This window comes from Oratosquilla oratoria, chromosome 6, assembly GCF_046742065.1.
Source record: "Oratosquilla oratoria isolate Oo_2021 chromosome 6, ASM4674206v1, whole genome shotgun sequence".
NCBI lineage: Eukaryota > Metazoa > Arthropoda > Malacostraca > Stomatopoda > Squillidae > Oratosquilla > Oratosquilla oratoria.
Window position 1 is genome coordinate 72107418 of NC_134782.1, and position 27749 is coordinate 72135166.

Here is a 27749-nt window from a genome sequence, read left to right on the forward strand (position 1 = left end):
TTGTAACAATGAATCTGATTGGTGCAAGGCGGAGAAAATTCAACTGGTTCACTATTGTAAGATCACCCTTTGGGGAAGATCTTAAATATAAAGTTAATGATCACATGACTTAAACACTACATCACTTCAAGGCTCACATTGGATCTTGCATATATGCTCTCAGGGGGTTCCTTAGAAAAACCTCTCAGAGTGTGTTGTGTATTCTTAACTGCACTGAAGAAAAGGTATAGAACACTCTAGAATTTAATTCTCCTATGCAGAAAAATTTAGTGAGGCAAGAAGTAGAGGCCTGTCAATAAAAAGAACCAGCACTAAGAGGAACAGATAGCCTAGAACTTGACAAAATTGAATAATTGGAGGAAACAGGGCTTACCAACTATACTCTTAAGTGACGACCACTCAGGCAATTACAGAGGCTGCTGTGTTGACAGGACTAACAGTTGCAAGAGAGGTGACAGAGAGTTGACAGTGGGTTACACAGAGAGATGGGTTGACAAGAGAGGCGAGACTGACATTGGTGGCAGTGGTGGGATAGAACACATGCAATAAAAAATCTCCAAAGAAAAACAAGTCAACACATGCAACTAATGAATTTAGTGCAAGATATGTGCTTACATGTGTGAAGAGAATTGGTGCAGCCAAGCATTCATCTGCAAGGAAAATGCAAGCTACTAACAAACTCCAAGCAACATACAGGACCAAGGAATGCACACAAATCCCCACATTGGTACAAGTATGAGGTAGTGAAAGAGAGGGATGACTACAAGGACAAGGATGATGTGTTACTGAGGTGCATATCTATACACATTCAGGGATGACTACAAGTTGAAGGAGTCAATTCAAATTGACATTATCAAAAGAAAAGGTAGAAATTCACATGTATAACATTTTTAATATAGTTAGGATGGCCATGCTAGTTCTCCATCATAAGTTTATTACCTCGCAGTCAAATATCCTAAAGTTTTCAGGGGAAGAAAATACAATAGAGGTAAATAAATTCATTAACATATTTGATACACTAATAATGACAAAAAACATACTAGATGAGAAAAAGATAAAAATCTTAAAATAAAATGTAGATCCTGAGAAGGGTAGGGATAGGCTTATAATTTTCCAGCAAATGGATATACAAATATGAGGACTATAAGAGATCATTCACTAAACACTTTAAATCAAAGTGTGATCAGGATCCTATCGGGTCTTTGGTTAGAATAATGAAGACAACAAAAACAAATGAAAAAATATTTAGCAAAATCGGACAGGTGGTCTAAGGACATGATTTCTATGTTGAAGGATTCAGATTGGATAGAAAGTAGATCTAGTGACATGTTAAAAGTTTCTCAGGTTACTATTAAGTTTAGCAATTGCACTATTGCTATACAATAGTGATGAGATGACTGCAGAAAAGTTATACAGGGATCTTAAAGAAACAATGGACTTTGGGGAGATAGATTATCTTTTACAAAGTTATCAATAAAGTAAAACAATTAGTCCATGTCATGACATTAAGAATGCAACAACAGAAACTAGGAACTCTAGAAGGGATTACAGAAACTGTGGATCTGAACATTAGAGTTAAATACACTTAAAGGAATGCTAGACTTGAGTGCCATAATTGTAACAAATGGGGACACATACCATGGAGACTGTTATTATGAGATTATTTGTAGGAACTGCAAATAGGAGGGTCATGATGATTATCATTGTAGAAACCCACCTTTCTGTATGTATCACAACAGAGTAGGACATAGAACACATAATTTTAGAGGAATGCCAAATTTTCGTATTAACCCAGAAACGAGTAAAACCCCCAGACACAAAATAAAACCCTTCAGAACTAACCCTAGAGCAACAGACATTATAGTTTATTGGACAGTGATTAGAAAGCAAACAACACAAGAAAATTGTTTAAATTTACTATAACAATTGGAAGGGCTTCTGTAGGACCCCTCATTGTGGGTAAAATACTCAATAGACCTATTCAAATATTGATATGGGATCTCTAGTAAATGTAATCAACAAAGTTTTAAACCGACTGAAACCCGGAGTGAAAATCTTGTAACCAATCCATTGCAAGGAGTAACAGGAAGTCAGTTAAAATCATTGACAAGACGGAGTTAGATGTTATTTTGTATAAAAATGAGCACTTACACATTTTGGTGATAGTTGTAGAGGAATCTGTCTTCCCAGGAGGTTTATTGATAGGATTTGAAACTATGAGAAAAGAGGGCATGATCATGTGTCTGGCCAAGTTAGGGATCTTAGTGAAATCACATTTAATCCCATTTTTTATTCAACCAGACTTAGAGCCAGTATGTGTGATAAGAGAACCTATTTAGATAGATGGGGATGATAACAATGCTAGATTGGATAGTAGTGAGGCAGAGCAGTCTATTCAAGAACAGATAACACAAAAGAAAAAGGCACACATAGTGAACACAACTCAGGTGTTCAAGCAATCCAAGAAATTAATCAGAATTTATCAACTCCAAATGAAGCTTTGCTAATTTTAGAAGGTGGCATAATAAAGATTACATTAATGCATTCCAGAGCAATTACAGAAGTGCAGTTCAAAGGAGTCACTGTAGACTGAGATTTTAACCATCTCAGAATCAAATAGAATAAAAGGTTTGAAATTGGACTCATGGATTTGTAAGACACACAAGAACAAGGTAGAAAAGAGTTGGTCGGGACAACCAAGTGGTAGCTGCTAAGCCCTGTAAAAGGCTGGTAGAAAAGAGGGTAGAAAGAAGGGTAGAAGATGGCTTGTTACATTTCATGGGTAGGATTATTTATAAAATAATAGCTCATTTTTATACAAAATAACATCTAATTCAGTGTTAATGTTTTTAACTTCCTGTTACTCCTTGCAATGAATAATGGATTGGTTCCAAGATTTTCACTCCTGGTTTCAATTGATTTAAAATTTTGTTGGTTATAACATTTACTATAGATCCCATATCAATATTTAAATATGTCTATTGAATACATTACCCACAATGATGGGTCCTACATAAGTCCTTCCAATTGTTATAGTAAATTTAAAAAAAAATTCTTGTGTTCTCTTTCTAATCACTGTCTGGTAAACTATAATGTCTGGGGGTTTTCCTTTCATTTATGGGTGAATATGAAAATTTGGCATTCCTCTACAATCCTGTGTTCTATGCCCTACTCTATTGTTATACAAACAGAAAGGTGGGTTTCTAAAATGATACTCATCATGACCCTCCTATTTGCAGTTCCTACAAATAATCTCATAACAGTTTTGTGGTATGTGTCCCCATTTGTTACAATTATGGCACTCAAGTCTAGAATTTCTTGAAGTGCTTCTATGTTTCCTCAGTTTCTGTAATCCCTCCTATAGTTCCTAGTTACTTTCTGTTGTTGCATTCCTAATGTCATGACATATGGACTAATTGCTTTACTTTCTTGATAACTTTGTAAAAGATAATCTCCCCCCCTAAGTCCATTGTTTCTTTAAGATCCCTGTATAGCTTTACTGCAGTCATCTTGCCATTGTTGTATAACAATAGTGCAATTCCTATTAACTTAGTAGCCTGAGAAACTGAATCTTTCAACATAGAAATCATGTCCTTAGACCACCTGTCCAATTTTGCTAAATATTTTGTTTCATTTGTTTTTGTCTTTATCATTCTAACCAAAGACCTGATAGGATCCTGATCACACTTTGATTTAAAGTGTTTAATGAATGATTTCTTATAGTCCTCATATTTGTTTATATTTTCCATTTGCTGGAAATTTATTATAAGCCTAGCCCTACCCTTCTCAGGATCTACATTTTATTTTAAGGTTCCTATCTTCTTTTTCTCATCTAGTATGGTTTTAGTCATTATTAGAGTATCAATTATGTTAATAAATTTATTTAGCCCTATTGTATTTTCTTCCCCTGAAAACTTTGGGACATTTGACTGCAAGGTAATAACCTTATGATGGAGAACTTCCATGGCCATCCAAACTATAATTACAAGTATAATACATGTGAATTTCTACCTTCTCTGTTGATAATGTCGATTTGAATCAACTTCAACTAATAGTTGTCTCTCAACATGTATGGGCACGCACCTCAGTAACACATCATCCTTGTCCTTGTAGTCATCCCTCTCTTTCACTAGCTCGTACTCATACCAGTGTGGGGATTTGCTTGCATTCCTTGGTCCTGTATGTTGCTTGGAGTTTGTTAGTGGTAGCTTGCATTTTCCTTGCAGATGAATGCTTGGCTGCACCAATTCTCTTCACACATGTAAGCATGTATCTTGCACTAAATTCTTTAGGTGCAGTCTTCTTTAGTTGCGTGCGTTGACTTGTTTTTCTTCGGAGATGTTTTATGCATGCATTCTATCCCACCACTGCCACCAATATCAGTCTTACCTCTCTTGTTGCCCCTTTCAACACTTGTCACCCTGTTATCTCAGTGTAACCCACTGTCAACTCTTTTGTAACTTTTAGTCCTGTCAACACTGCAGCCACTGTAATCGCCCTTGAGGTCCTCACTTATGGATATGGCAACTCACTTCTTTTAGTTGGTAAGCCCTGTTGCCTCTAATCATTCAATTTTGTCAAGTTCTATGCTGTCTGTTCCACTTAGTGTTGGTTCTCTTCATTGACAGGCTTCTACCTCTCATTTCACTTAAATTTTCTATCTAGGAGAATTAAATTCTAGTTTTCTATATCCTTCTGTTTAGTCCAATTAAAAATACACAATGCTCTCTGAGAGGTTTTTCTAAGGAATCCCCTGAGAGCATGTATGCAAGATCCTATGTGAGCTTCGCAGTGACATAGTGATTTTTTTTTTAGTCCAATGATCTTTAAGTTTATATTTAAGATCCTCCCCAAAAGGTGTGATATTACAATCGTGAACCAATTGAATTTTCTCCTTCACCCTTTCACCAATCAGATTCGTTGTTACAAGTCTATACAGCAATATTGTTTACTTAGAATAATCTCGAGTCTCTGCATAATTCTCACTTAGGTTACAAAGGAATGTTATGTCAGCAATACACTTGAGCTCTTGGATCTTGCAATAAGGCAGAAAGGCTGACTCAGGCAGCTCGCTTGGCTATTATTTTATAAACAATCCTACCTATCAAATGTAACAACCTGTCTTCTACCCTCTTTTCTACCAGCCTCTTACAGTGGGTGATGTGGCAGAGGATGCAGAAGATGAGGAGGAAGATTCCCCTTGTGGCAGTGGCAGCAACAGTTGGGCCTCAAGTTGATGGTGCTATGGGCAAAGCCACAAAAATGCTCCAGGGGATGTGGGGTTCGGGCAGTGGGGGAGCGGTAATGGGTGACAGTTCAATACACGAGTCAGAAGATGACTTCCCGCACATTTGTAGGTGTGATGGAATTCGTTGAAGGTGTGTCAGGGTTTCGTTGTGTCCAGCTCTCAATCTGCCGATGGCACTCTCTTAGACAATCCTGTAAAAGAAAAAACACAAACACATTAGGACACCCAAGAGTAAGAAATGAATATGAAACTAAGACTGCATCAGCAGTAAGTTTTAACATGGTGAGTTATTATAACAAGAGAACTAGTCAGCTTATCCAAGAATCAAGTAACTAACAATGGGTACCAAGTGGTGGTCCTGCAAGATGTATGTCAGGGAGAATAATTTCCTTAGCACCCAATTTAAAAATCCATCAATATCCTTACTTGCATTAAGAGGTACAGCCCTGATGGGCCGATTCTCAGATCTGGACTGGGCCCAAAATCTCTATCTCCTTCGACTACTTACATAACCAGAAGGACCTCTCCCTCTTATAAGGATTGTAGTAGAGTCCAAGCATACATCCACCCTACTTGTACAAAAACCTATTCATTGTCCCTCCTATCTTAGCAATTCATGGATGAAGGGGTACCATTGTCCCCCATCACACTTTTCAGGTCAGAAGCATTGCAGAAAGAATATTTCCATAGCAGGGCCCCAACAACCAGTGCCGATTTATCCCCACTGCTTCAATATATGGCAACCCTTCCTGCCTCTTTCCCACTCAAGAAATTTATGGATCAGATAATAAGAACATCCATTTGAATTGTATAATTTCCCCATGTATTTATAATTAATCTCTTGTAACTAGGTACACAGATTATGGGAGGGAAGGAGGCAGGATGTGTGAAAAATACAGCAATTATAAGAGGAGAGGTAACTTACTGAGTCGATGTGTGTAATAGAAGTGAGGCGGTCGTAGAGGTTCTGCATGTATCTCCGGCAGGAGGAAGACGAAGCCGTCGCGCTCTCGTCGAGCGCTGCCGCCTCGCCTCCCCTCGCTTCCTCTGCTTCCAACGCATCCACCTCGTCGACATTGGGCAGCAGGCCATTCACCGCGGACGCCACCGCCGCGGCCGCTACCATGGAAGGTGGGGTTGCAGTGAATCTCGGATCTGCAATAGAAAACACACAATATACGATCAAATTTGTTGTGACGCCAAAATCGCTCGAAGTTCATGGACCAGCATTTATGACTAAGATCAGCATAATTACAGCACGGTGACAACGCGAGTGAATTATTTCATACATGACACATAAAATGCTTATGTAAATGTTGACATTTTATGGACGACTACTAACGTTCATAGAAACTGGAGGAAATATATCTAAGATCATCACCAAGCAATCAGGATCGGTAGAATTGACAAAAAGGTGTCGGTGACAGGGTTGGAGTGGGTTAGGATTTGGGGCAAGATCATGTGGAAGGCGTATAGAAGACGCGAGATTCTGCGGGCGGTAAATACGAGCCCAAAAGACGATGACGGCGGTGCGGGAGTTCACCTCATTTCCGTTACAATTTTCCTAGCTAGCTCAGTCCTTGTTATTCTCCTTTCTGTGCCTTCACATTCCCTGTTAAAAACATCACTACTCCTGTCCACACTCCTCCAAACCCAACCCACCCGTTGGTGGCACGAAAGTAAGGTTGTGTGCTGGATTTCCAAAGTATTCTTTATGTTCCGTACCAAAGAAACGTATGTGTTCGTACGTACGCACATGCAGTACAAACGTTCACACAAGTACGAACTGAACATGGGGTGCACAAAAACACACAGCACTGCACTGGTACTGGTGCACATGCAGAAAATGTCTATGTTGCTTCGTCTGTGACTGGAAGTGTGTCTTGGATCTACCATGAAATGCGAACGAGGAAGTGATGAGGTAGGGAGAATGCGACAGGGAGAAAAATGCTGAAGACGGGCGGGTGCGGGGGAGGGCGGTGGAGGACAAAGGGCGAGGGAACGACGAGAGAGAAAATGGATGCGGGTGTGGGGAAGATATCTCCTTCAGAAAAGGAAAGGAAATACTAGGGACAAACAGGACTTCAAAATGATGGTCGATCAGCGCCTACTACGCTTTATCGCCAACGACACTTTCCGCACCCAACATAATAGTGATAACGTCGAATTCACATCCTCTTCTTTCCCTCTCTTCCGTCTTCCTTCATAGTTCCTCAAACAACCGAGTAGGTCGGGATTTTTTCAGATGATACGACAACACGCATGGCGAATTCAAAGATACCTCAGAATATTGGGTTTCACCATGTCGAGATTACGAATCCAATCTATTATAAAATATTATTTCATACATGCCATAATTCACGTATATTATCAACTAGTTGATAACTTAAATGTTATAACGTTATTACTCAACATCAATGAAATATGAGAACGTAGCAATAAACTGTGCAACCGATGACTTTGTAATTTAACGACAGTGGAATATATATATATATATATATATATATATATATATATATATATATATATATATATATATATATATATATATATATATATATATATATATATATATATGACCAGAAACTGCGCCACTGTAGACGATATGGCGGGTACTTGGTGCACCCACCAAAAGGGGCTGAAGAATGTCGCCAGAGGATATTTATGATACAGTTTCCGAATAAGCTTTTGTAGTAGCGCAACAAAGTTTAATGGATGGAGATACTGAGACGGTACTCTACGAAGAGAAATCCAATCCTGTACATTACAAACAGGTGTGTATATAATATATATATATATATATATATATATACATATATATATATACATATACACACACATACACACGCAACTCTATATAATACCCTGGCATGCAGCTGAATACAAAACAAACATGTGAACAAACCAATAACTCACATCATCCAGAGTAATGCTACGCAAATATGTATAACCAGTGGAGTCAGATTCAAGCGCAGCCAATTGGACCGAATGTTCAATAAGCCTACCGTTTTGTTTTCAAACACCAGACCTAACTTGTCTTATAGAGAACTTACCTACTCGAGGCCTGTTCTCTGACCCCTCCGCCTACCGACCCTAGGCCTACCGCTCAAACTAGGCCTACCGACATACATGAGGACAAGCAAGACGACGTACATTCCCCACACGAATAACTTAAACATATACAGAGTACTTCCTGTTGCTGCCTAGCCACTTCCTTTTTTGTTGCCTTCACTATTTTATCAACCCCACCAGAACTGAGTCTCTTGTAGGCGGCATTGGAGCCAGGGGATTACGATACATCCAATCCCTTCAGCACAAGGTCTTGTCCTCAGTTGAACAAAAGCGTCTGTTGTTAGCCAAAACAAAATGTGTAAAGACGTCATCGCGACGAAGGGCTTAAAGAACTACGAGAAATTCAACGATTTGGCACAATAATACACACCGATACAGTGCAGATTTTCCAGGGCAAACGTGCTGTTTACTAAGTGCAAGACTGATATTTTCTTGTGCAATGTTTAGAAACAAAGTTTGTGATGACAAAGTCTAAATCTAGTTCGTTCTACCTTTTGGGTAATGATCTAGAAATTTTTGCAATAAAGCAAAGTGTGTTTTTGACATTTACAAGGGAGCCTGCGATCGGAATTAAGTTGTGTTAAGTTCGGTTAGTAGAAACAGCAATAGCCCCGGATATTAATATCCCATTACGTCACAATGCACAGCAACATCAAAAATCTATTGCGTCCTAACACTGTTGAAACAGAGGCTTAACCGTATATGGCCCTTTCATCCTGTATGTTCATCAGAGGGATTACCCACCGGAGTGCCATGACGTGCTTTGTCACCAACACTTGGGCAGCGTAGCAACAAATCCTGGTCGCACAATGGTATCCCAACAATTTGGAAACGAGTACACATAAGCCGCATACTGAAACCAAACAAACTGCCACAGAACCCAGCATTCTACAGGCTTACCTTTTTCCTCTCCATCATATCTAAACTGATAGAGATGTTTATCTTAGAAACAATTTATAGTTATTTATGGTATCCAACAATTAAGAAAACTAATAAGTCTAACAAGGATCACAAAATAAAGCATTACAAATATTAACTGGCTCAACAACACCAACTGAACATCTACAATAAGAAACCAATGTCCTCCCTAAACAGCAAGACAAGAGAACGCGTAGTTCTACGCAAGAGCACTCGAATCCATCCACTCCTCACATCACATCACACTAGCACATTATAACAACAATCGCAACAGTATTGTACTCATACACTTACAATAACCTACTTCTAGTAGCCCACAAAACGTCCATACAAAAACACACTCCCTCAGATCACAAAGCAAGCACTTCACAACAGACCGTCAAATTCTATATTTTACCAAACTCCTTCAGAAATCAACCCAACAAAGAAATCACTCCAAAGATAAAGATAATTGCACTGAAACATCTACGTTTAGGTCACCATCCCGCATTAAAACAATATCCGATGCAACCACCACGCATACGACACAGAACACATGTTAGTCCAACACTCACTCTTTCCCGACAAGTGCAAAATCTCTTCACTGAATGACATAAGGGCTGAATCGGTGGTCATGACTGGCTTCCTGTAGGCCGCGGGTCTTCTGCAAGAAAGAACCAGGACAACATAATCCAAAGCCTGACGATTTCAATGAACTGAGAAGACGTGAGCCGAGAACACTTTTCAAATGTCTTTGAAATCCGTCCGTCACACCTTAAATCCTCTGTTGCCTCCCAATACACACACACACACACACACACACACACACACACACACACACATATATATATATATATATATATATATATATATATATATATATATATATATATATATATATATATAAATAAATTAATAACAAGCGTCAAGGGATGGCGATCAACACAACCGTTATCACAGCCCGACCATGGCGATACCCACAGTGTTCATTTCATCCTCACTAAGAAAGGCTTTGTTTAGATGCAACTAGGTTCGATTGGATTGAACAGACTGGATAAGTCCTGCTGTTCAGATGGGCTGTGATGAAAGAAATTCTTTTTGTTCTAAGCCAGCGTTACTGGGCTGCGGACATGCACGAATTTATGAATGTAACGAGGAATACACTAATGCCGACAACAGATCCGTTGGATAAAGTAAACACAAAAAATCACATGTTCCCAGGTATAAATATGTTATCATTATCATCATATTTATTTTTCGATTAACTTTCTAAGGAACAAAGGTACGTACGCAATATCTCAACATAAACACCCATCATGTTATAACATACGTGCAGTATTGTGGATCTTACAAAAGAGAGAAGGAATAGAGGCTATGTGCTCACAATGCAAGTGCACCCAAGGAGAAAACATATCGTAGGCATTTGTGACTAGACTACAAGGTATCTTTAAGTTTCACACTCCAAAACAGGTTGAGAATAATTTGTTTAATTGAAAAAAATCAAGAGTAAAATGATAGCCTTCCTGCAGTGACTTCGTCCTCTACTATGTTTCAACCTATTCCATGGCAATTCGAAAAAGGTACCTACAGGCAACACAAGTCACGCCACATATTTACACCCATACAAATATGTTTTGAGGTAGCATTACATTGGGACATCTGGGAATCCCGACAGTTGCAGGCAAATCACAAGATCCTGAATTATATTGCGACTTTGTCTCGTCCTGTGATTACATCACGGTGTGAGTACACCCACCTACCCACCCACACAAAAAAGTGGAGAATAAGAAACAGGACCCCACAAGCGTTGCTACTTTATTGTATACTATAATTAATCAAACACACACACGCACACAAACCAGACACTCTCCCTGCAGGCATGCGCACGCGTACACACGCGTGGGCCATGTGGTGTGTCAAGACAAAGACTTACGCACACCTGGCTCGAAGGGGTTGATGGACGCCGCCACCACCACCCAGCCACCCCTTCGCCGTCAATTGCCCTCATTACGCTGCAACGTCCGTATTTCCACTCATCACCTTCACTTTGTCTCTTCACCCCTCCACAGCATCACAACCCTCCTTCATTATGGACTTTTCACTCACTGCCGACAAGACAGCGGACAGGCACGTGATCGCGACACGACTTGCATTGAAATCACTCGTCTAAAGGGGTAAAAATGCTATTAGTTCCGTGTTCCACCATGTCCTGGCTAGCCCAAGGCATAGGACAGTATGATGGGGAAAAGGAAAACACCGGGGCCTTGGGCCGGAACTTTCCCTAACACTTCCGCCCTGACGACCCTCCTCTGACTGGGCCAGATGCCGCAACTCGAGTAGGTTGGGGGATGACAAGGTGGGGTGGAGGGTGGTGGTGTGGATGAATGATCAACGGCTCAGCTGAATTCTCGTATGCAGTGTTATCGTTAGTTAATGAAATCTCGAAGTCAGCATGAAAATAACCTTTGTATTGTCACGGTTAAATGAACAACTACATATTTTGTCTACTGACATGCATGGGGAGAAATAATATGGCCATACCCATGGGCGCCAGTCAAGCTAACAAAACACCAACTAATCATACTTTCTTCCTTGGTACTTACCCACCTGTCTGCCTTTCCGTCTGTAAACGCAATTCGTCCGTTCTTGGGAATCCGCACCGCTAACGGTACATGTGGGAACTTACAATTGTGATTCACCACGGCCTTGGATCACGTGTTGGACTCGTGAACGACAGCTATTACCCTCCAAGATGAGGGCTCGGAACTCATTTATGGCCGAATCTATGTTATGACCTTACACTTTAACACACACACACAACTCTTTGCACTTCAGACCTTGTATGCCTGCTCGCAGTGATGCTGAAATTCTCAGCCTTTGCCGGTATTCGAACTCGGATCGTGTGCATGTGTTTGTGTGCGCGCGTTCGTGTATGTGTGTGTGTGTGTGTGTGTGTGTGTGTGTGTGTGTATGTGTGTGTGTAATAGGTCTGAAACATGTGTTCAGCGTGAACTTCCTGGTATTCGACGACGGTCATTACTTCAAGGCTGTGAGACGGCCGACTCTCTCTCTCTACAGGACGCACGTGCGCATGCACACGGACATGAACACACACGCAGGCAAGTGCAAGTGAATGAATGAGGTAACGATATATATATATATATATATATATATATATATATATATATATGTATATATATATATATTATGTGTGTGTGTGCAGAAAAAAACACTGGTAAATAAGAAACGTAGTCCGAAGATTTTCGTCTAAGACATTATCAAGAAATACAGTTACAGAAACATAGGTGGATATATATATATATATATATATATTTATATATATATATATATATATATATATATATATATATATATATATATATACATAAAGTAGTAGACAAGCTAGGAAACATGGCAAGGACACACAAGATGCTTCATAATCAGGTTGAGAAGTGTGTTTACTATAAAGGACATTTGGTCACATGACGTTACATCAAATGTCCTTATAGTAAATCTTACACCTGCCCTGGGCGGCAAAAACAGTTGCTAAGCCACTCTGTGTGTGTGTGTGTGTGTGTGTGTGTGTGTGTGTGTGTGTGTGTGTGTGTGTGTGTGTGTGTGTGTGCATGTATTTGTGTGTGTGTATGTATGTATGACGTAAATGGGAGTAAGAAACACAGGAGTCTTAGTCTGAGTTTATTCCTGACTAGTTTGGCAGGTATGCAAAGCATACCAGTGAAACTAGTAAGAAATAAACTCGGACTAAGACTCCTGTATTTCTTAGTCCCACTTACCATGTACGTCAACCTGTCAGAATGTCTTAACATATATATATATATATATATATATATATATATATATATATATATATATATATATATATATATATATATATATATATATAAATAGATTCTGACAGGGTGAGGTAGATGGGAAGTGGGTCTAAGAAATACAGGTGTCTTAGTCCGAGTTTATTTCTTACTAGTTTCACTGGTATGCTTTGCATACCTGCCAAACTAGTCAGGAATAAACTCAGACTAAGACTCCTGTGTTTCTTACTCCCATTTACGTCATACATACATACACACATACACACGCACACAAACACACACACACATATATATATATATATATATATATATATATATATATATATATATATATGGGCAGATTTTCTCTCATGCATACCTCACTGAAAGTGAGGCTAGTTGTGCACTTATTATTTTCTTAAAGAGTATTTTCCATATGTCTATGGACTTGTTTTCCTTTGAAAGGAAGTTTATGACTTTACAATAGGTATTCATTAGAGCTAGATCACTATTTTGAGCACAAGGTCCTTCTTCAGTAGCTTGGGATATTCTTATTATGTGGTAAGGGAAGAAAGTTCCGAAGAATGGAGTGATATTACATTTTACATGTTTGTGTTCATACTTGCTCTTCAATGAGCGAAGTTTTTGGGTAATTGGGAGAGGTTACCGGGTAGTTTGGGCAGTGGCGGGTTGTATGCTTGGGAAAGCGTGCTTGGTTTTGTGGCGTTTTGTCCCATACTTGGGTTCATGGAATTTTGTCCCATACTTTGGTTTGTGGTGGACTGTCGCGGGATTGGATTAGTGGCGGTTATTCGCATGCTCGGGCGTACCTTAAATTCCTTTGCTTGAATGTTTAAATTTGGGCTCAACTCTTTGATATGTGACTCTAAGATTGGGCGGCATTTATTGACTGTACATATATCCAAAATCACTGTATTTTCTTATATATATATATATATATATATATATATATATATATATATATATATATATATATATATATATATATATGCAGGGCTCATCATCGTGACTTAAAGTATGTAAAATTACCACAGAAGAAAGGAACTTGAAGACAGTAAGTACATTCTTATAATTACATCCTCAGATGTAACATATATGAGGATATAACTATCTGAAAGTACTTATTGTCCCCCAGGTTCCTTTCTATGGTAAATTTGCATTATACATACATATATATATATATATATATATATATATATATATATATATATATATATATATATATATATATATATATATATATATATATATTACCAAACAACCAGGTCCGGCCATCGCAAGCTTTGAACTCAGGTCCCTCTGAGCGTGAGCCCCAAGCGTTACAACTTCGCCATTCAGATCGTTTAAGTCTCAAAACCTGATGCGATCATAACCAAGGTTGGACCGACTGAAATCTTCAATTCTGAAGCCCGTTTTCTACAAGACACAAAGACACCAGAGAGCAAGGCGGCTCAATATATATTTGATACTTATTTATAACATTCTGTACACACGCGATCTTGAAGGAAATGCAATTGTTTATGTAAGCAAACATATATCCACCAACGGTACACACGCGAGCTTGAAGGGAATACAACTGGCTATGTCAGCAATTGTATGTCTAGCAACGTTCCGAAACAAAAGATAACGTAACATATGTAAGCTCTATGCGGCCTGTATGTTTCTCTACGTTGAACAATGCCTCATATCAATCACAATAAAACCCTTGAATGTCCGAAACTAGTCACAATGGTCCTCGACGGTACAGATGGTGGAAATATACTATAGAGGTTTCAACGTGACACTTTGGCAATAAATCGCTCACAATTCATCTTATCCCCAATAGTATCAATCACAGCTTTCATAACTGTCTGATTAGAAGCAGGGTTATGTGATGTATAAGTAAATGAACACTCACACACACATATATATGTGTGTGTGTGTGTGTGTGTGTGTGTGTGTGTGTGTGTGTGTGTATGTGTGTGTGTGTGTGTGAGAGAGAGAGAGAGAGAGACTGGCAGGCATGAGGGGCATGATATAGCGGGAGGACTGTGATAACTGCAATAATCAAACGTACGAGGTATATATTTTACGTCCTGCGGTACTTTACATGCTTTATGTGAAATACAGAGTAGAGTCCCTTCGTTATGTGCATAGCGCCGTCGTCTTGTCATTGCTTACATTCATCATGGTATCGCACTTTTACCAGTGAATATGCTTGGTGCAACAGGACCTGGAATGATACTTAAAGGTTCCATGTATGACGGCACGATGCACTTGTATTGGCTGTTACTATGCCAGACTGCCAGGCTAAATTACCATCTGTGTACCATTGTTTGGCTGCGTTACTGCGCTGACCTCCAGACAGAACACAACCTCAGTCGTGCGTGACGCACTAGTTCGCATTCGCGCGCACACCCGAGTACGCACGCACGCACGCACACGGCTTGCTGGTGAACTGGTCAGCGTCTTTTAACTATCACGAGGTAGGTCCGAGGTCGTTCGGGGGTTCAAAGCTTCATTAACTACAAGCTGTTACTGCCCCATATGGGGTGTGGTAAATGATTGTCGATCACGAGTCTAGTGCATGATCCAAGACCATGGTGAATTCTAGCACATGTACATGATGTGTGCAAAAGTACTCACTGCTTACAAACCTTCGCAATCAATCTAATTTCTAATTCTATATACGCCCATGTAACGAAAACCTATTCTGGTAAAAAAAAAAAAAAGTATAAATGGGCTCACACATCCTCACGGTCTCACGATCGATCCCAATCTGTAAATTAAGGCAACTGCCCTCGGCCATCTTAAACGAAGAGTTATTAGCTCTCAATTATACTCCCTACTGTGAAGTGGCTTCAAGACTAAAACTTAATTACGGCACCCAAAAACCGAAGGACGGGCCTGCATGGACGCGTATCTTAGGTGTGTGCAGTTCTTCGCTATGACATAAGTTGATAAAGAATACAGAAAGGCGTAGTGCCCGCAGCTTCTAACGAGTACGTGCAGGACGCGGATGCGTACAAAACATGAACGCTTGTACTACTGTACTTCAACTCTCACGGGATGAAGACCCTTAGGCGACAGACTGAGCTTTAACCAAGGCAATCTACTGCTTTCTGGCAGGTCTTTAGGGATCGAATTGTTCCAATAAATACCAGGCATCCAAACCAATAGAACATTCTCTTCCGGGAAGGATGGTTACAAACCACACCTACAAGATTAAAGGAAGAATCAGATTATATAAAGTTCAGAGCAAGCCCCCACGTGCGTACGATGGCATACCCTCTGTCCTCAAGACTGCTGCACTTCCCTTCAGGTGCCCTTCTCAGTACGGCCACTTCGCAGCACACCTACACGAAGTTTCTCACCTGTCTCTGGTCACGCCCAAGCACCATGTCGGCTTGTGTGGTCGCGTCACACAAACCACAGAATGTCGTGAAGGGAGGAAGAGGGGTGGTGGTGGTGGTAGCGATTATGACGAGATGCGTTTTCTGATAAGCGTTTAATGAACAATGGTGATAATGTTGCTCATACTTGAACGTTTGCGACGGCCGAGATGATTCGTGATGAAACTGCATTTGCTGTGGTGGTGATTGGACTAGTGCTCCTTGTGACTTTGTATTGATCTGTATTGTTACTTGAACCTGCTCGACTTTTTCGCTGATACTGCGGAATTGTCTTCATTCCTCAAATATTGAATGTTTTATGTGTTCATCATTTCCAAATGTTTATCTTAGTATTTGGCCTACAATATTTTTCTTCTATAGAATCTGTCAGCTAAAGAACTAATGCTGACAATTTGTGACACTCAACTAATTATCATAGTGACAAGAATTTTTTGTCATGTTCGTGAAACTTGGTTACTAGTGTGGTTGTTTAGTCTTATATCAGGCGCGGTAGAAAAATACTCCGCCTCAGAAACTCGGAGGTAACAGGGTGATTGAACGTGCACGGAAGATGACTTTGAATTATCATGATGTGTTGCCATGGTGTGGCGAGTCTAGGTGTGGTATGGTCACACGATAGGTGGGCAAAGTCTACGATATGATGCTTTAAACAGAATTTGGTTTCGTTAATATTGGTACGATATTGTTCCGTATTGATCACGTGCCGCTGGCAATATGTTGATGGTGTACTAAAGGCACAGTGGTATAACCGCAGTTGTGAGATGGCAAAGCAATAGCACAACAACAGTGATGAGGGTATGGTGATATTATGTGTGGGGCAACAGTGTGTGTGGTGACAGCTTGAGTGCGATGACGAAGTTCTTTCGATGGGGAGCGTGTGGTGAGAATGGATGTGCAATAAAGGAAGCTATGGTGGAGATGATGACAACAATAATGAAGTTATGGTGAAGGATGAGTGAAAAGGAGAGGTGATGGTGTGGACACTATCTCGTGTAGCAACGATGGTGTCTCATCGTGCATCAGGCAGCATACCGTCAAGGTTATATGAACCAACAGGGTAATGAACGCTTCCAAGGAGATCCGCAACACCACCACCACCACCACCACCACCACCACCACCACCACATGACACCATAACCACACCTCAACTCCAAATATCAACACAAAAGCGTGCATCATATATATATTATCATTATGTAGATATACAACCACTCTATAACATTACTATACAATATATTGAGTATAAGTATTTTGTCGGCTATAACTACAACTTCTATCCTTGGGTACAATATCGCACCCGAGTTGGAATCATACATATGGTAAAAGAGAGATTAATGGAAGATAGTCAAAAAAACATGAGTTGATCAGCTTTTTTGAGGAAACTAGTCTCCGTTCATAATTGAATACTGCGTGACTCTGGTCCGTATGGATGTACCTTTAAAACTTATGCCGTCAACACCAAATATATATATATATATATATATATATATATATATATATATATATATATATATATATAGAGAGAGAGAGAGAGAGAGAGAGAGAGACTGGACAGATGCTGACCCTTTTGCTATGGCGATGTTCTCAATTGATTATTATTACTATTATTTTTATTGTGATTTTAATCTGACCCACACCACACGATTTCCTTCGATTCCCTTCCCAGGGGGATGCTCATCGTAACTTCCTAAGAGGTTGGAGAGCTTGGATCTCTCGACGAAGCATCAACCCGCTTCCCTTCGCTGCGGTGACGCGTCGTCATCGAATCAACGTGATTAAACAGACTTGGTTAAGGAGGCTGTGATGCGTACAAATCACATGAAATGGTACGGATGGGAAATGTGGAGGAGGTCGCGGGGAAGGAGGAGGAGGAGGAGGAGGAGGAGGAGGAGAGGTGAAAGGAATATGAGATATAAGGAAGAAGTGAAGGAAGGAAGGGGAGCAGGTGGGGGTAAGGAAGGGGTGGTGGGGGAGAAGAGGACGAGGAGGAAAATGAGGCAGAGGAAGAGGAATAGGAGGAGCATGACAAAGACGAGACGGCGGAAGGAAAGGAGGCGGAGGAGCATGACGGAAACGAAGTGGATAAGAAGGAGGGGGAGGAAGAAGACGGTGGTGATGAGCACGAGAGAGTGAAGAGTAGGTAGGAGCGGAAAGAAAAGAGGGAGGAAAAGGTAGGTAGGTAGGTAGGTAGTTAGTTTTGTGTGTGTGTGTGTGTGTGTGTGTGTGTGTGTGTGTGTGTGTGTGTGTGTGTGTGTGTGTGTGTGTGTGTGTGTGTGTGTGTGTGTTGGCAAGGCTTGGTGCGATGTCAAAGACAATACAACCGTGACGTAGGAAGGCATGGGATGAGGAGGAGGAGGAGGAGGCGAAAGAAGGGAGGGGGAAAAGGAAAAAGAAGAGGACGAGGAGAAAGGAGAGGCGGGGAGGAGGGGAAGAGAATGAGGAAAATGAAAAAGAAACGGGGAAAGGCGGCGGAGGGTATGGGGAAGGGGAAGGACGAAGTTGCAAGGATTGGGAAGAGGAATACAGGAGGAGGAGGAGGAGGAGGAGAGGAGTAGCAGCAGCAGCAGCCGGTGGTTGAGGCGGACGAAGTTGTGGAGAAGGATGGTGCATGTCCAGGTGCACATTTAAAGGTTTGGCTGGATCTTTAATGTCCTTCCTAGACCAGTTTCTTCTTGCCACCTCCCCCTCCCTCCCTCTTCCTCCTTATTTTATCATCTTCTACGCATAGTTTCTCCTTCTCTCTCCGCCAGTCATCCCCTCCATCCCTCCATCATAGTCTCCCCAACGACGACGACCACATTGACTTCCTCCTCCTCCTCTTCCTCCTCCTCCACCTGACTCAACCACATTCCTCCCTGGTCACCTCCATAGTCTGCCTTCAGCTCCTCATCTCCCATGCTTCTTACTGCTTCTCATCCCCGCACTGCCAAGTTACCTCCACACCACACAATTCGACCGTCTTCACCTCCACATTACTGCCAACCTTGTCTCCACATTATCATTCGTCCTTACCCTCACCTTCATCCCTCTCACCTCCACATGTCTACATATAAATACTTCCTCCATCCCTGCATTTCCTCATCGCCCAGGCTCCACAGCCACCTCCACATTCCGTCACAACACATACGATCTAGACCATCTATGTTTTCTCTATAAAACCTCCACACAGCTCGCCTCTACACTGCACAATGGCAACGCGGAGCCAACCCCTCCCCCTCCACAGAGCCTCCAACCTAACACTTCCGTGCCGACCTTGCAAGGTTTACTCTCTTGAAGGCGTCACAACCCGACACATGACCGTTACAACCTCAGATGCAAGGGCATCACGTCATATAACAACAACAACAATGCGCGATCATGTATACCTAGAGCCAACGGCAATTCTATATCTGTGGCGTCAACGGCTACGTCACATAAGTCCTTTTATGTGGTGCGAGCGTGACAAAAGCATGTTATATCCAGGCCAAGGCTGCCTCCGCTGCGGTGCAGAGGTACATATGTGAAAGTGAACAGGACCTACAGTCGCTTCATTTGAATTTGGCGGGGATTCTCTCTCCTAGTGTTGTTGGTCTGTTATTCTCGTCTCATTCTGTTTAATTTTTCATAATTTCCGAATTCCTCGTTTTTTTAATCTAACGGCTCAGGAACTTTTTGTTCTAATTAAATCTTAGCCACGTACAACTGAAAATTCAATACTGTATATTTTTTCCCTCAGACGGCGTCTCCCTTGGCAATTCTTTGACAGAAACGGCTCTTGTATGGGTTATAGGCTTACAAGAGACGGGGTGTGTGGAAGCTGGCACCAGCTAATAAGAAAAGTCTCGACCGCACACCCACCTATTCTGCAGGTAGGTGCCATTGGTTTACCTTTTCTGCTATACTACGGACCCTCTCATTATCGTTGTTATAAGTATTCCTAAGATCCCTAATATTCCCCACTGAGATGCGGTTTATTACCAGTCATATGGACCGTGGGCTTACTCTGTAATAATTAGTTTGTATGAAAACGTTTACCCCACATATTCAGGAATGATCTCTATCGTAATACCTACTGGCAATATCGCAAAAGCAGTCTGGAGAATGCGCAAAGGAGTGTCAAGAAGTCTCGCAGAAAACGATAGTGACAAAAGAAAGCTTTGGTCCATACTTATGAACGTCATTTACTCTCAGATCGGTGTGACTAAGTGAGTGTGTGGGTCAATTCCCCCATACCCAACTCCCCCAACACCGTCACTGTCAAATAAGTAGAAAACTGCTGGGCATGCCTTAAGGCTGCTACTGCAGCTCCATGTGCAACGTTGCTCAAAAGATGGGAGGAAGGAAGGAGGCGGAAAACAGAGGCGAAGGAAGGGAAAAGGTTGAAGATTTCCGAGGAAGATCCGGTCCACATTAGTCTCTGGTTTTCATTCTGCTCCCAGAATGCTGGGCTCGTATCTCCTCTCTTCTATCAGCCCCAAATAAACTTTTTATTTTCTTTAATAATAAATTATGATATATAAATATAATGACGATGACACACGTATGTTCCTACATATGCGCGCGGAAAACTAAACGAACGAAGTCCAACTGGTCTACGGAGAGACTGACCGAAAAATAAATATTGTTGTAGATTTGCTCACCTGTGGTGCAGACGCGAATAAAGTAAGTCGCATTCTCTCGAACGGTCTGCAGGTTCATCTCGGACATGCCGAGTTGTAGGCGGTCAAGGATTTGGTCTAAGAAGGCGTGCGGAGTGATGGCGGACACATCCCATTTGAGCAGCGACAGGACCAGAAGCTCCATTTTCTGAAATGTGGAACATCAACAATAGAATACAGGACAACGACGGCTCCATCTTTTGAATTATGTAATTTCCGTTGAACAGAGGCAGGCCTGATCACTTTCGATACATCGCGCAGCATTATCAAATGCGGGAAAAACGTTGCACCTACAATCCCTTCACTGTCCATAGGGATACACCACGGGGTGAATATAATCACGTGACTGCATTCACACACACACACACACACACATATATATATATATATATATATATATATATATACACATATACATAATACTTACACACGCAAACAGCAGAAAAGTACGCCACATGAACTAGTGATTTTCAGTATATATGTTCTTTTCTAAAATGCATGGGGCTCACGACAGTTGTTCTTGAGATAATCGTGCATATTTTACAAAAGGTCACAATAACAAACTAGGTAAGAAAATCATTGTCACAGTTTTTATCAGCAGTAACATATTTATTTCCGTAGGAACAGGGCCGAGACTCGCCATCAGTAGCGTCGCCACTACTGCGTAAAACGGTTCTGGCAGTTACAGACAGCGCGCACCCAGATATGTGTGCAGGAATACAGTTTCCCATCCTCCTCCTCTTCCTCTTCCTCCACCCTTTGTCGCCGTCTCCGCTGCACCCAGCGGATGTAGTCACAACACCTGTTTCTTTCTCTGAACAACCTCTCCTCTCTAGACCAACACTGCCACCAACACTATTTGACAAATGCAAAAATGTATTTTTATCTCGTCCCTGTTGTGCTATGATCGCCACCTGTGAAGGCAAATTATCTAATTTGTTCTAAACACTGATTCCCTTCAGGTATCCCGGTCAGACTGCAGGATGGGTCTTCCCTCATCAATCAAAACCACGTATGAGGAAGGGTCAACAGGTGCATTCATTCCTTGTACAAAATAATGTAACAAAAATATATTTCCAACCCTTTGTAGGTCAGTCGGCCACTTAGCGGCGCCCTTGCGTTATTGGCCCTCTCATCGATTCCCGTCCAGTCAGTTGCGTAGCTTCCAATCGCGCCTTGTTCGCTTCTACTTCCAGTACCAGCCTTTGTACACCGCTCTTAAAGTCTCCGTGTTAGAAAATCTTACCCATTAATGAAAATCCAGGGATTGAGTTGGTACACCGGTTAGCAAGCACAATCTTTTTACGGCACTTCAAATCTTTCTCCCGTACTTGTCGCCTTCGGACATTGAGATGTCATCCTGCATACATCAGATACGGTTTAGACAACCCAACAATAAACAAAATTGGAGAGAGAGAGAGAGAGAGAGAGAGAGAGAGAGAGAGAGAGAGAGAGAGAGAGAGAGAGAGAGAGAGAGAGAGAGAGAGAGAGAGAGAGAGAGAGAGAGAGAGATCTGGCAACACTTCCCTCTTTGGCACAGTGATGTGACGTTCATTGCATATTTTTGTTCCGGCTTTCAACGCTCTGCCATTTCACTTTACTAATAAATCATCTCTGTATAAAACATGGTCTCTCCTGTCCCGTTGCTACAGCAATCCACCATCAGCTGATTTAAATCGCCCGGGAATGGCCGAAACAAAAATCTGTCAAATACGCCACTTATCGCTTGAACCACCTGGCTGTTCATCCCATGTGGAACAACTCCCACCACTCCACTCCCTCTCAAAGGCCAGGTCTGCCACCCTGTGCCTGCCTGTTTGTCTGGCCACCCTCGCGTGTCTTGGCATTACTTCACGCTTACCAAACTAATTCTGTTTACTAAAACATCCGCAATAGACAAGAAATGATCAAATTACTAGGGGCCAGTGAAAAAAAAACAGCAAAACTTAAAGATTTGTAGAAGGCACCAGCCAACTCCAGCTGCTAGTATGGGTATAGTGGTGGTAGTAGTGAGGGTGATAGTGATATGGTAGTGATATGGTAGTGGTGATGGTGATGTTGTTGGTGGTGACGGAACCCCCTCCTCACAGCAGAATAAAATCGTTTAACTTCAGCCAAAAAGAAATTATGCAGAGTATAGTGTCAGCTGAAAGGACCTACTTAAAGCTTCTGCACACTATATGCATGAAATCGAAGTTCAGTGTTCTTATATACCATATTAATGATTGTCATTAGACCAACACCAATGCGCAACAGTGTTCATCGGCTTGCTGGTATTCACATTTTATATCGTCTCATATCAATTCAAAGGAAGCCCTTGATAAAGTCCCAGCACCCTTTCCACGACTGTGACTCTTGATGTGGATAGATCAGGTCTCCTGCATCAGGTTTTGAGTCCTGAATGGGGGCTGGGTGGGGTTAAGGGTGGCCACAGAGTCCATGTGAATGAATGATCACGAAGACAAAAGTCTATCAACTTTTCTAGCCCGCCCTCCGAAGCGCAAGCACCTGACCTATAAACAACTATGTGTTGGGGGAGGGGGGCTTGATCACGTAACAGTAGCGTTGAAAATACCGCGACATATGATGGAGATTTCACTCGTGATCACGCTCTGATCTGCATGTTTACAGGCCTAATGACTTCTAAAGGCCTGATACCTGTCTCTAAAAACGATAGCAGATATGTTTTCGTGTTTTGTTGAGCGAGTAATATCGATGGTGAAAACGGCCGAATGACAGGCATCTGGGTCTATCCCACGACTGCAGAGTGCAGTCGTCGTCGTTGTACTGGGATGACCGTGTCGGCAATGGCGTAACAGAGGACGAAATAAGAGTTAAGCGGGAGCGACAGCAGCAGCAAATGCTGTCTGCGTCCGCTGGTGGCGCCGCCCAATTGTCAGACTTATCTATCCTTATCTGAGCAATAACCCTTTGCGACGCCATCACGGCCGGCGCTTAACAATGCTTAATTTGGCGATGGCTCTCCGCGGTGTCTGACTTAACCAATGCCTCTTACTCACCGCCCCCATGATGCCAAGCTCGACTTCCTTGATCTCGGTAACACTCAGCATGACGTCAGAGGGAACACATTACACCAAGACCGTCCAGACCCTCAGCACAGAAATTTAATTTACGGAGTTTCGTTTTCGCGCTCAGGTCAAAGGGTTCTTGTCACTCGAGGAGGAGGCGGAGGAGGAGGCGGAGGAGGAGGAGGAGGGAAGGTGTCCCGAGTTCGTTCCTCACCTGAATTAAATAAAACGTATATTGGCAGGTTTAAAAACGTCCCAGTATATATATATATATATATATATATATATATATATATATATATATATATATATATATATACACACATATAAACTAACGACCTCGTGGTCAATTAATTGAAAAAAGTTCAATTTCTCCAAAGTTGGACTGATGAACCTAGACTTTCCTGACCCTAGAAACACTCGTGGTATCATGAACAGCGTTAATGTGTCTTGCTGCATTGTTTATGACCTTAGCAGTGGGCAGGTGACAGAGATGACCCTTCATCCACGAGGAGCTAAGATGAGAGAGAAACATCGGGTGGAAATGTGATTGCCTTGGGTGGCTCCCTCCATTATTAGGTAGAAAACTAGATAGTTTTCTACAGTGCGTATGTCATTAGACGCTCATGTGAACTGTTAAGTGTGAACCAAGGGGTTACGCAGGTGGTGAACAGTCACTTCTGAACTCGGCAGACTCTTCGTGCCGTCAGACTCCTCCTTCCACCTTCCTCCAAATGCCGCCGCCGCCGCTGCCACACTTTTACTTTCTTCTGCTGCCGCCACTTACTGACGATATGTGACAATTTGGTTCAGCTGCATGCAACCCCTTCAGTATCCGGCACTGAAGCTTCAGCTTGGCTCTGACACTGATGACATTCCAGAAAACAAAAACAATATAACGCCATTTTGAAACAGTGCTGAAAGAAGCTACTTATCCGTTAGCACCTGCTGTGGTTAAAATACGTTCTAATGCCACTGGTTCTGGAGTACCCTGAGTAATTATCACTGACAAACTTCAAAATCTGTCACTTCTAACTAGGGCCAGTGCCACCGTTATATCTTATTATTTGGTTAGCAGGAGAAAGCGATACATATACCAAAAGCCTACACCTGAGCAAACTGTGATATATTCATGCCTGTTTCTGTCAACAGTACTGTAAATAAATAACAACTGAATATTTTTCGGTGCTAACACGTGCTCGCACCAACATTCAGAGAAACGCCACCGGTTGGTGTGCCGCTCTTTTCACACTGCGAATGACACTTCCCGGACCGCCGTCCGACCCTCGATCTGTACCTTCATTTGACAACAGTGCCGAGTTTACCAGACACCACTGGCTCTCATCATTCATTCTACGAGGCAGCCGTCAGTGCCACCACTGAAACGACGGCAGGCCCCACGGTATCCCCGTCTTCCATTTCTTTCTTTCTCTCTCTCTCTTTCTCTATCCTTTTTTCACAGATCACCTGGCACCGCGTGGACACTGTTGTGCGAGACATGTTTTTTTCAGACCACAACTTCTGGGTCGTACCCGTACATATGTGGCCACCATTCTGCCATGACCATACTAGTACCCCAAACCCTCATCATTGTACCATTTCATGGCTCCATCACTACACCACCACACCCCTCACAGCCCAACCACTGCTTCTGTTAAAAGCCTTTGTCCGCCGTCCGCCTGGATGAGAATGGATGGAGTATCAGCCGTCATCCTCCCTGTAACAAGATGTGTAACGTGCTATGCGACGTGATGGGCGCGAGGTCTTGTGTGTTATGGGACGCCGCCACGTGATAGGTGCGGTGCGGATTGTGTTACATTAGTAAGATGTGCCATGTTATAAGACCAACACGGTAGGCTGTGAAATAATTTCGCAAGTGGTATGCGTCGTGGGCTTATTTAGCCGGCGTGGCACGAGTACCGTAACATAAGCAGGTGTAACAACGTCACAATTCGCAAAATTAAGTTCCTCCATATTTTGGGGGCACTTTGTGTCTGGTAACAAGAGTGTAGAAAACTGTCGCACTGTAATTCGTCGTGAATGAACAAACGAAATCTGTTTACCTACCAAGACTATCAATAGCAGACTTTTTCCTATTACATAAATTGATCCTTTTAAAATGCTTACGAGCAAGCTGTCAAAGAATTTAATTTCTCAAGTGCTCACATGATACTTTGCATGCGAACCAATGAAATTCTGTTAAACACGATGGGCTTTCTCCCCATGCAAACAGCGTGGATGGTGTGTGTTACCGACTGTGTTCTTAGTTGAGTACCATAAAGCATGTAGCATTGTGGCGTGCCGGTCTCATTCGTGCAGACCTTCACCCGTCTTGGTATGTAATCTGCACCTAGTTAAAGCCCCACTAGATAACACAACACGTGAGACAAACAAGTTTTGCCTAGAAGGTCGCAGGCGCGCGCGCGCGCACTCAAAAGATGATCCAGGGGTGTGTGACGTGATCGCGTCTAGATTTATTAGTGGTATACCTAGTGGGCGATATGCATCGGCCTTTGGTGCCATCTGATGAGACTGCGGTATGACTTAACGAAAGAAGAAGACTGGGACAGGAACAGTGCCTTATAGGGTAGTTGGTTTAAATGACAAGGGCGAATCGCTGGTGGTGAAGGCTGGCGCCGTGGACTCGGGGTCGAGCTGGGATGAGGCCCCTTTGGTTCGTATCACGTTGGCATGTGCAAACTGGGAGGTGTCTGACAGGTGCAGGCTAAGAGGCCTCAACATGCAGACCAATTACCAAAATTGGCTGGAAAGACCTGACCCGTGCAGCTTGACACCTACTCCCCCACAGTCTCCCTCCTTTACCAACAGATAAGCGCACGCACAAACACACACACAGAAAAATTATCCAGGACAACACTAATTCAAAGCACATTTAAACTGGCGATAATGAGACGGGAACCACACCACACCACTTCTTATTTCCTCCATTGCTCTTGTTTAACTTTCCATCTCGATCACTCAGCATTTCTGCCATCGTCGTCTCCCTTTATTCCTGCATCTTTCTGTGTCAGACATATCGATGCGCTTAGCTTCAATGTTATGCCGTCTACCACACTGGCCTTTGTGGACCGTATACTGTTCACACCGGGAAAAATATACAGGTACCTCATGCAAGGTGATTCTAGCGATGGTTAAATATACATAAGTACTTGACACACTCTTTGTGAGTATAGAGACGTGTATGCATTGGAATGAGTGTTATTATACACGCATGGGACTTAAACATGCCAACGGCTTGGAAAAGTTGTAATGTCCATATGATGACAGTTCATAGTTTGGGTGTGGTTATGAATGCAGGCTGAAACCAATGTGAAAAAAACTCGACAATGCAGATTAAAGGCAAACTATAAAATGTGACACTGGACTGCAATGCCTTCAATGCGGGGAAGCGTTGGGAAGCCATGATGGCGTCTTGTAATTATGCCTTGCTCTGACCGAGTTAGACAAAAGCACGCACTGCATATCCATAACTGCGGGCCCATTAAAAATACTGTTCATATAGAAACCCCAACAAAACGAAGAAAACTTCACGATTCTCGATACCCTCCATGGCAATCCGCGCCCTCTCGAAATTGTCAAATAAGCGCAAGAATGCAGGCACAAACACATGTTCACACGTACGT

General features: G+C 42.1%; 1 protein-coding gene across 1 annotated transcript in view; it reads right to left on the bottom strand.

Moving 5' to 3' along the window:
* Positions 1-985: 985 nt before the first annotated feature.
* LOC143026608 (G1/S-specific cyclin-D1-like) overlaps positions 986-27749 on the bottom strand; it is a 64865-nt gene continuing 38101 nt past the window's right edge. Inside the window, exons 3-5 of the mRNA XM_076187296.1 lie at positions 21059-21224; positions 6174-6403; positions 986-5439 (exon numbers count right to left, since the gene is read on the bottom strand). Coding sequence (XP_076043411.1) covers positions 5329-5439; positions 6174-6403; positions 21059-21224 — 507 coding nt within the window. The 3' untranslated portion in view covers positions 986-5328. The remainder of the gene's footprint in view (positions 5440-6173; positions 6404-21058; positions 21225-27749) is intronic.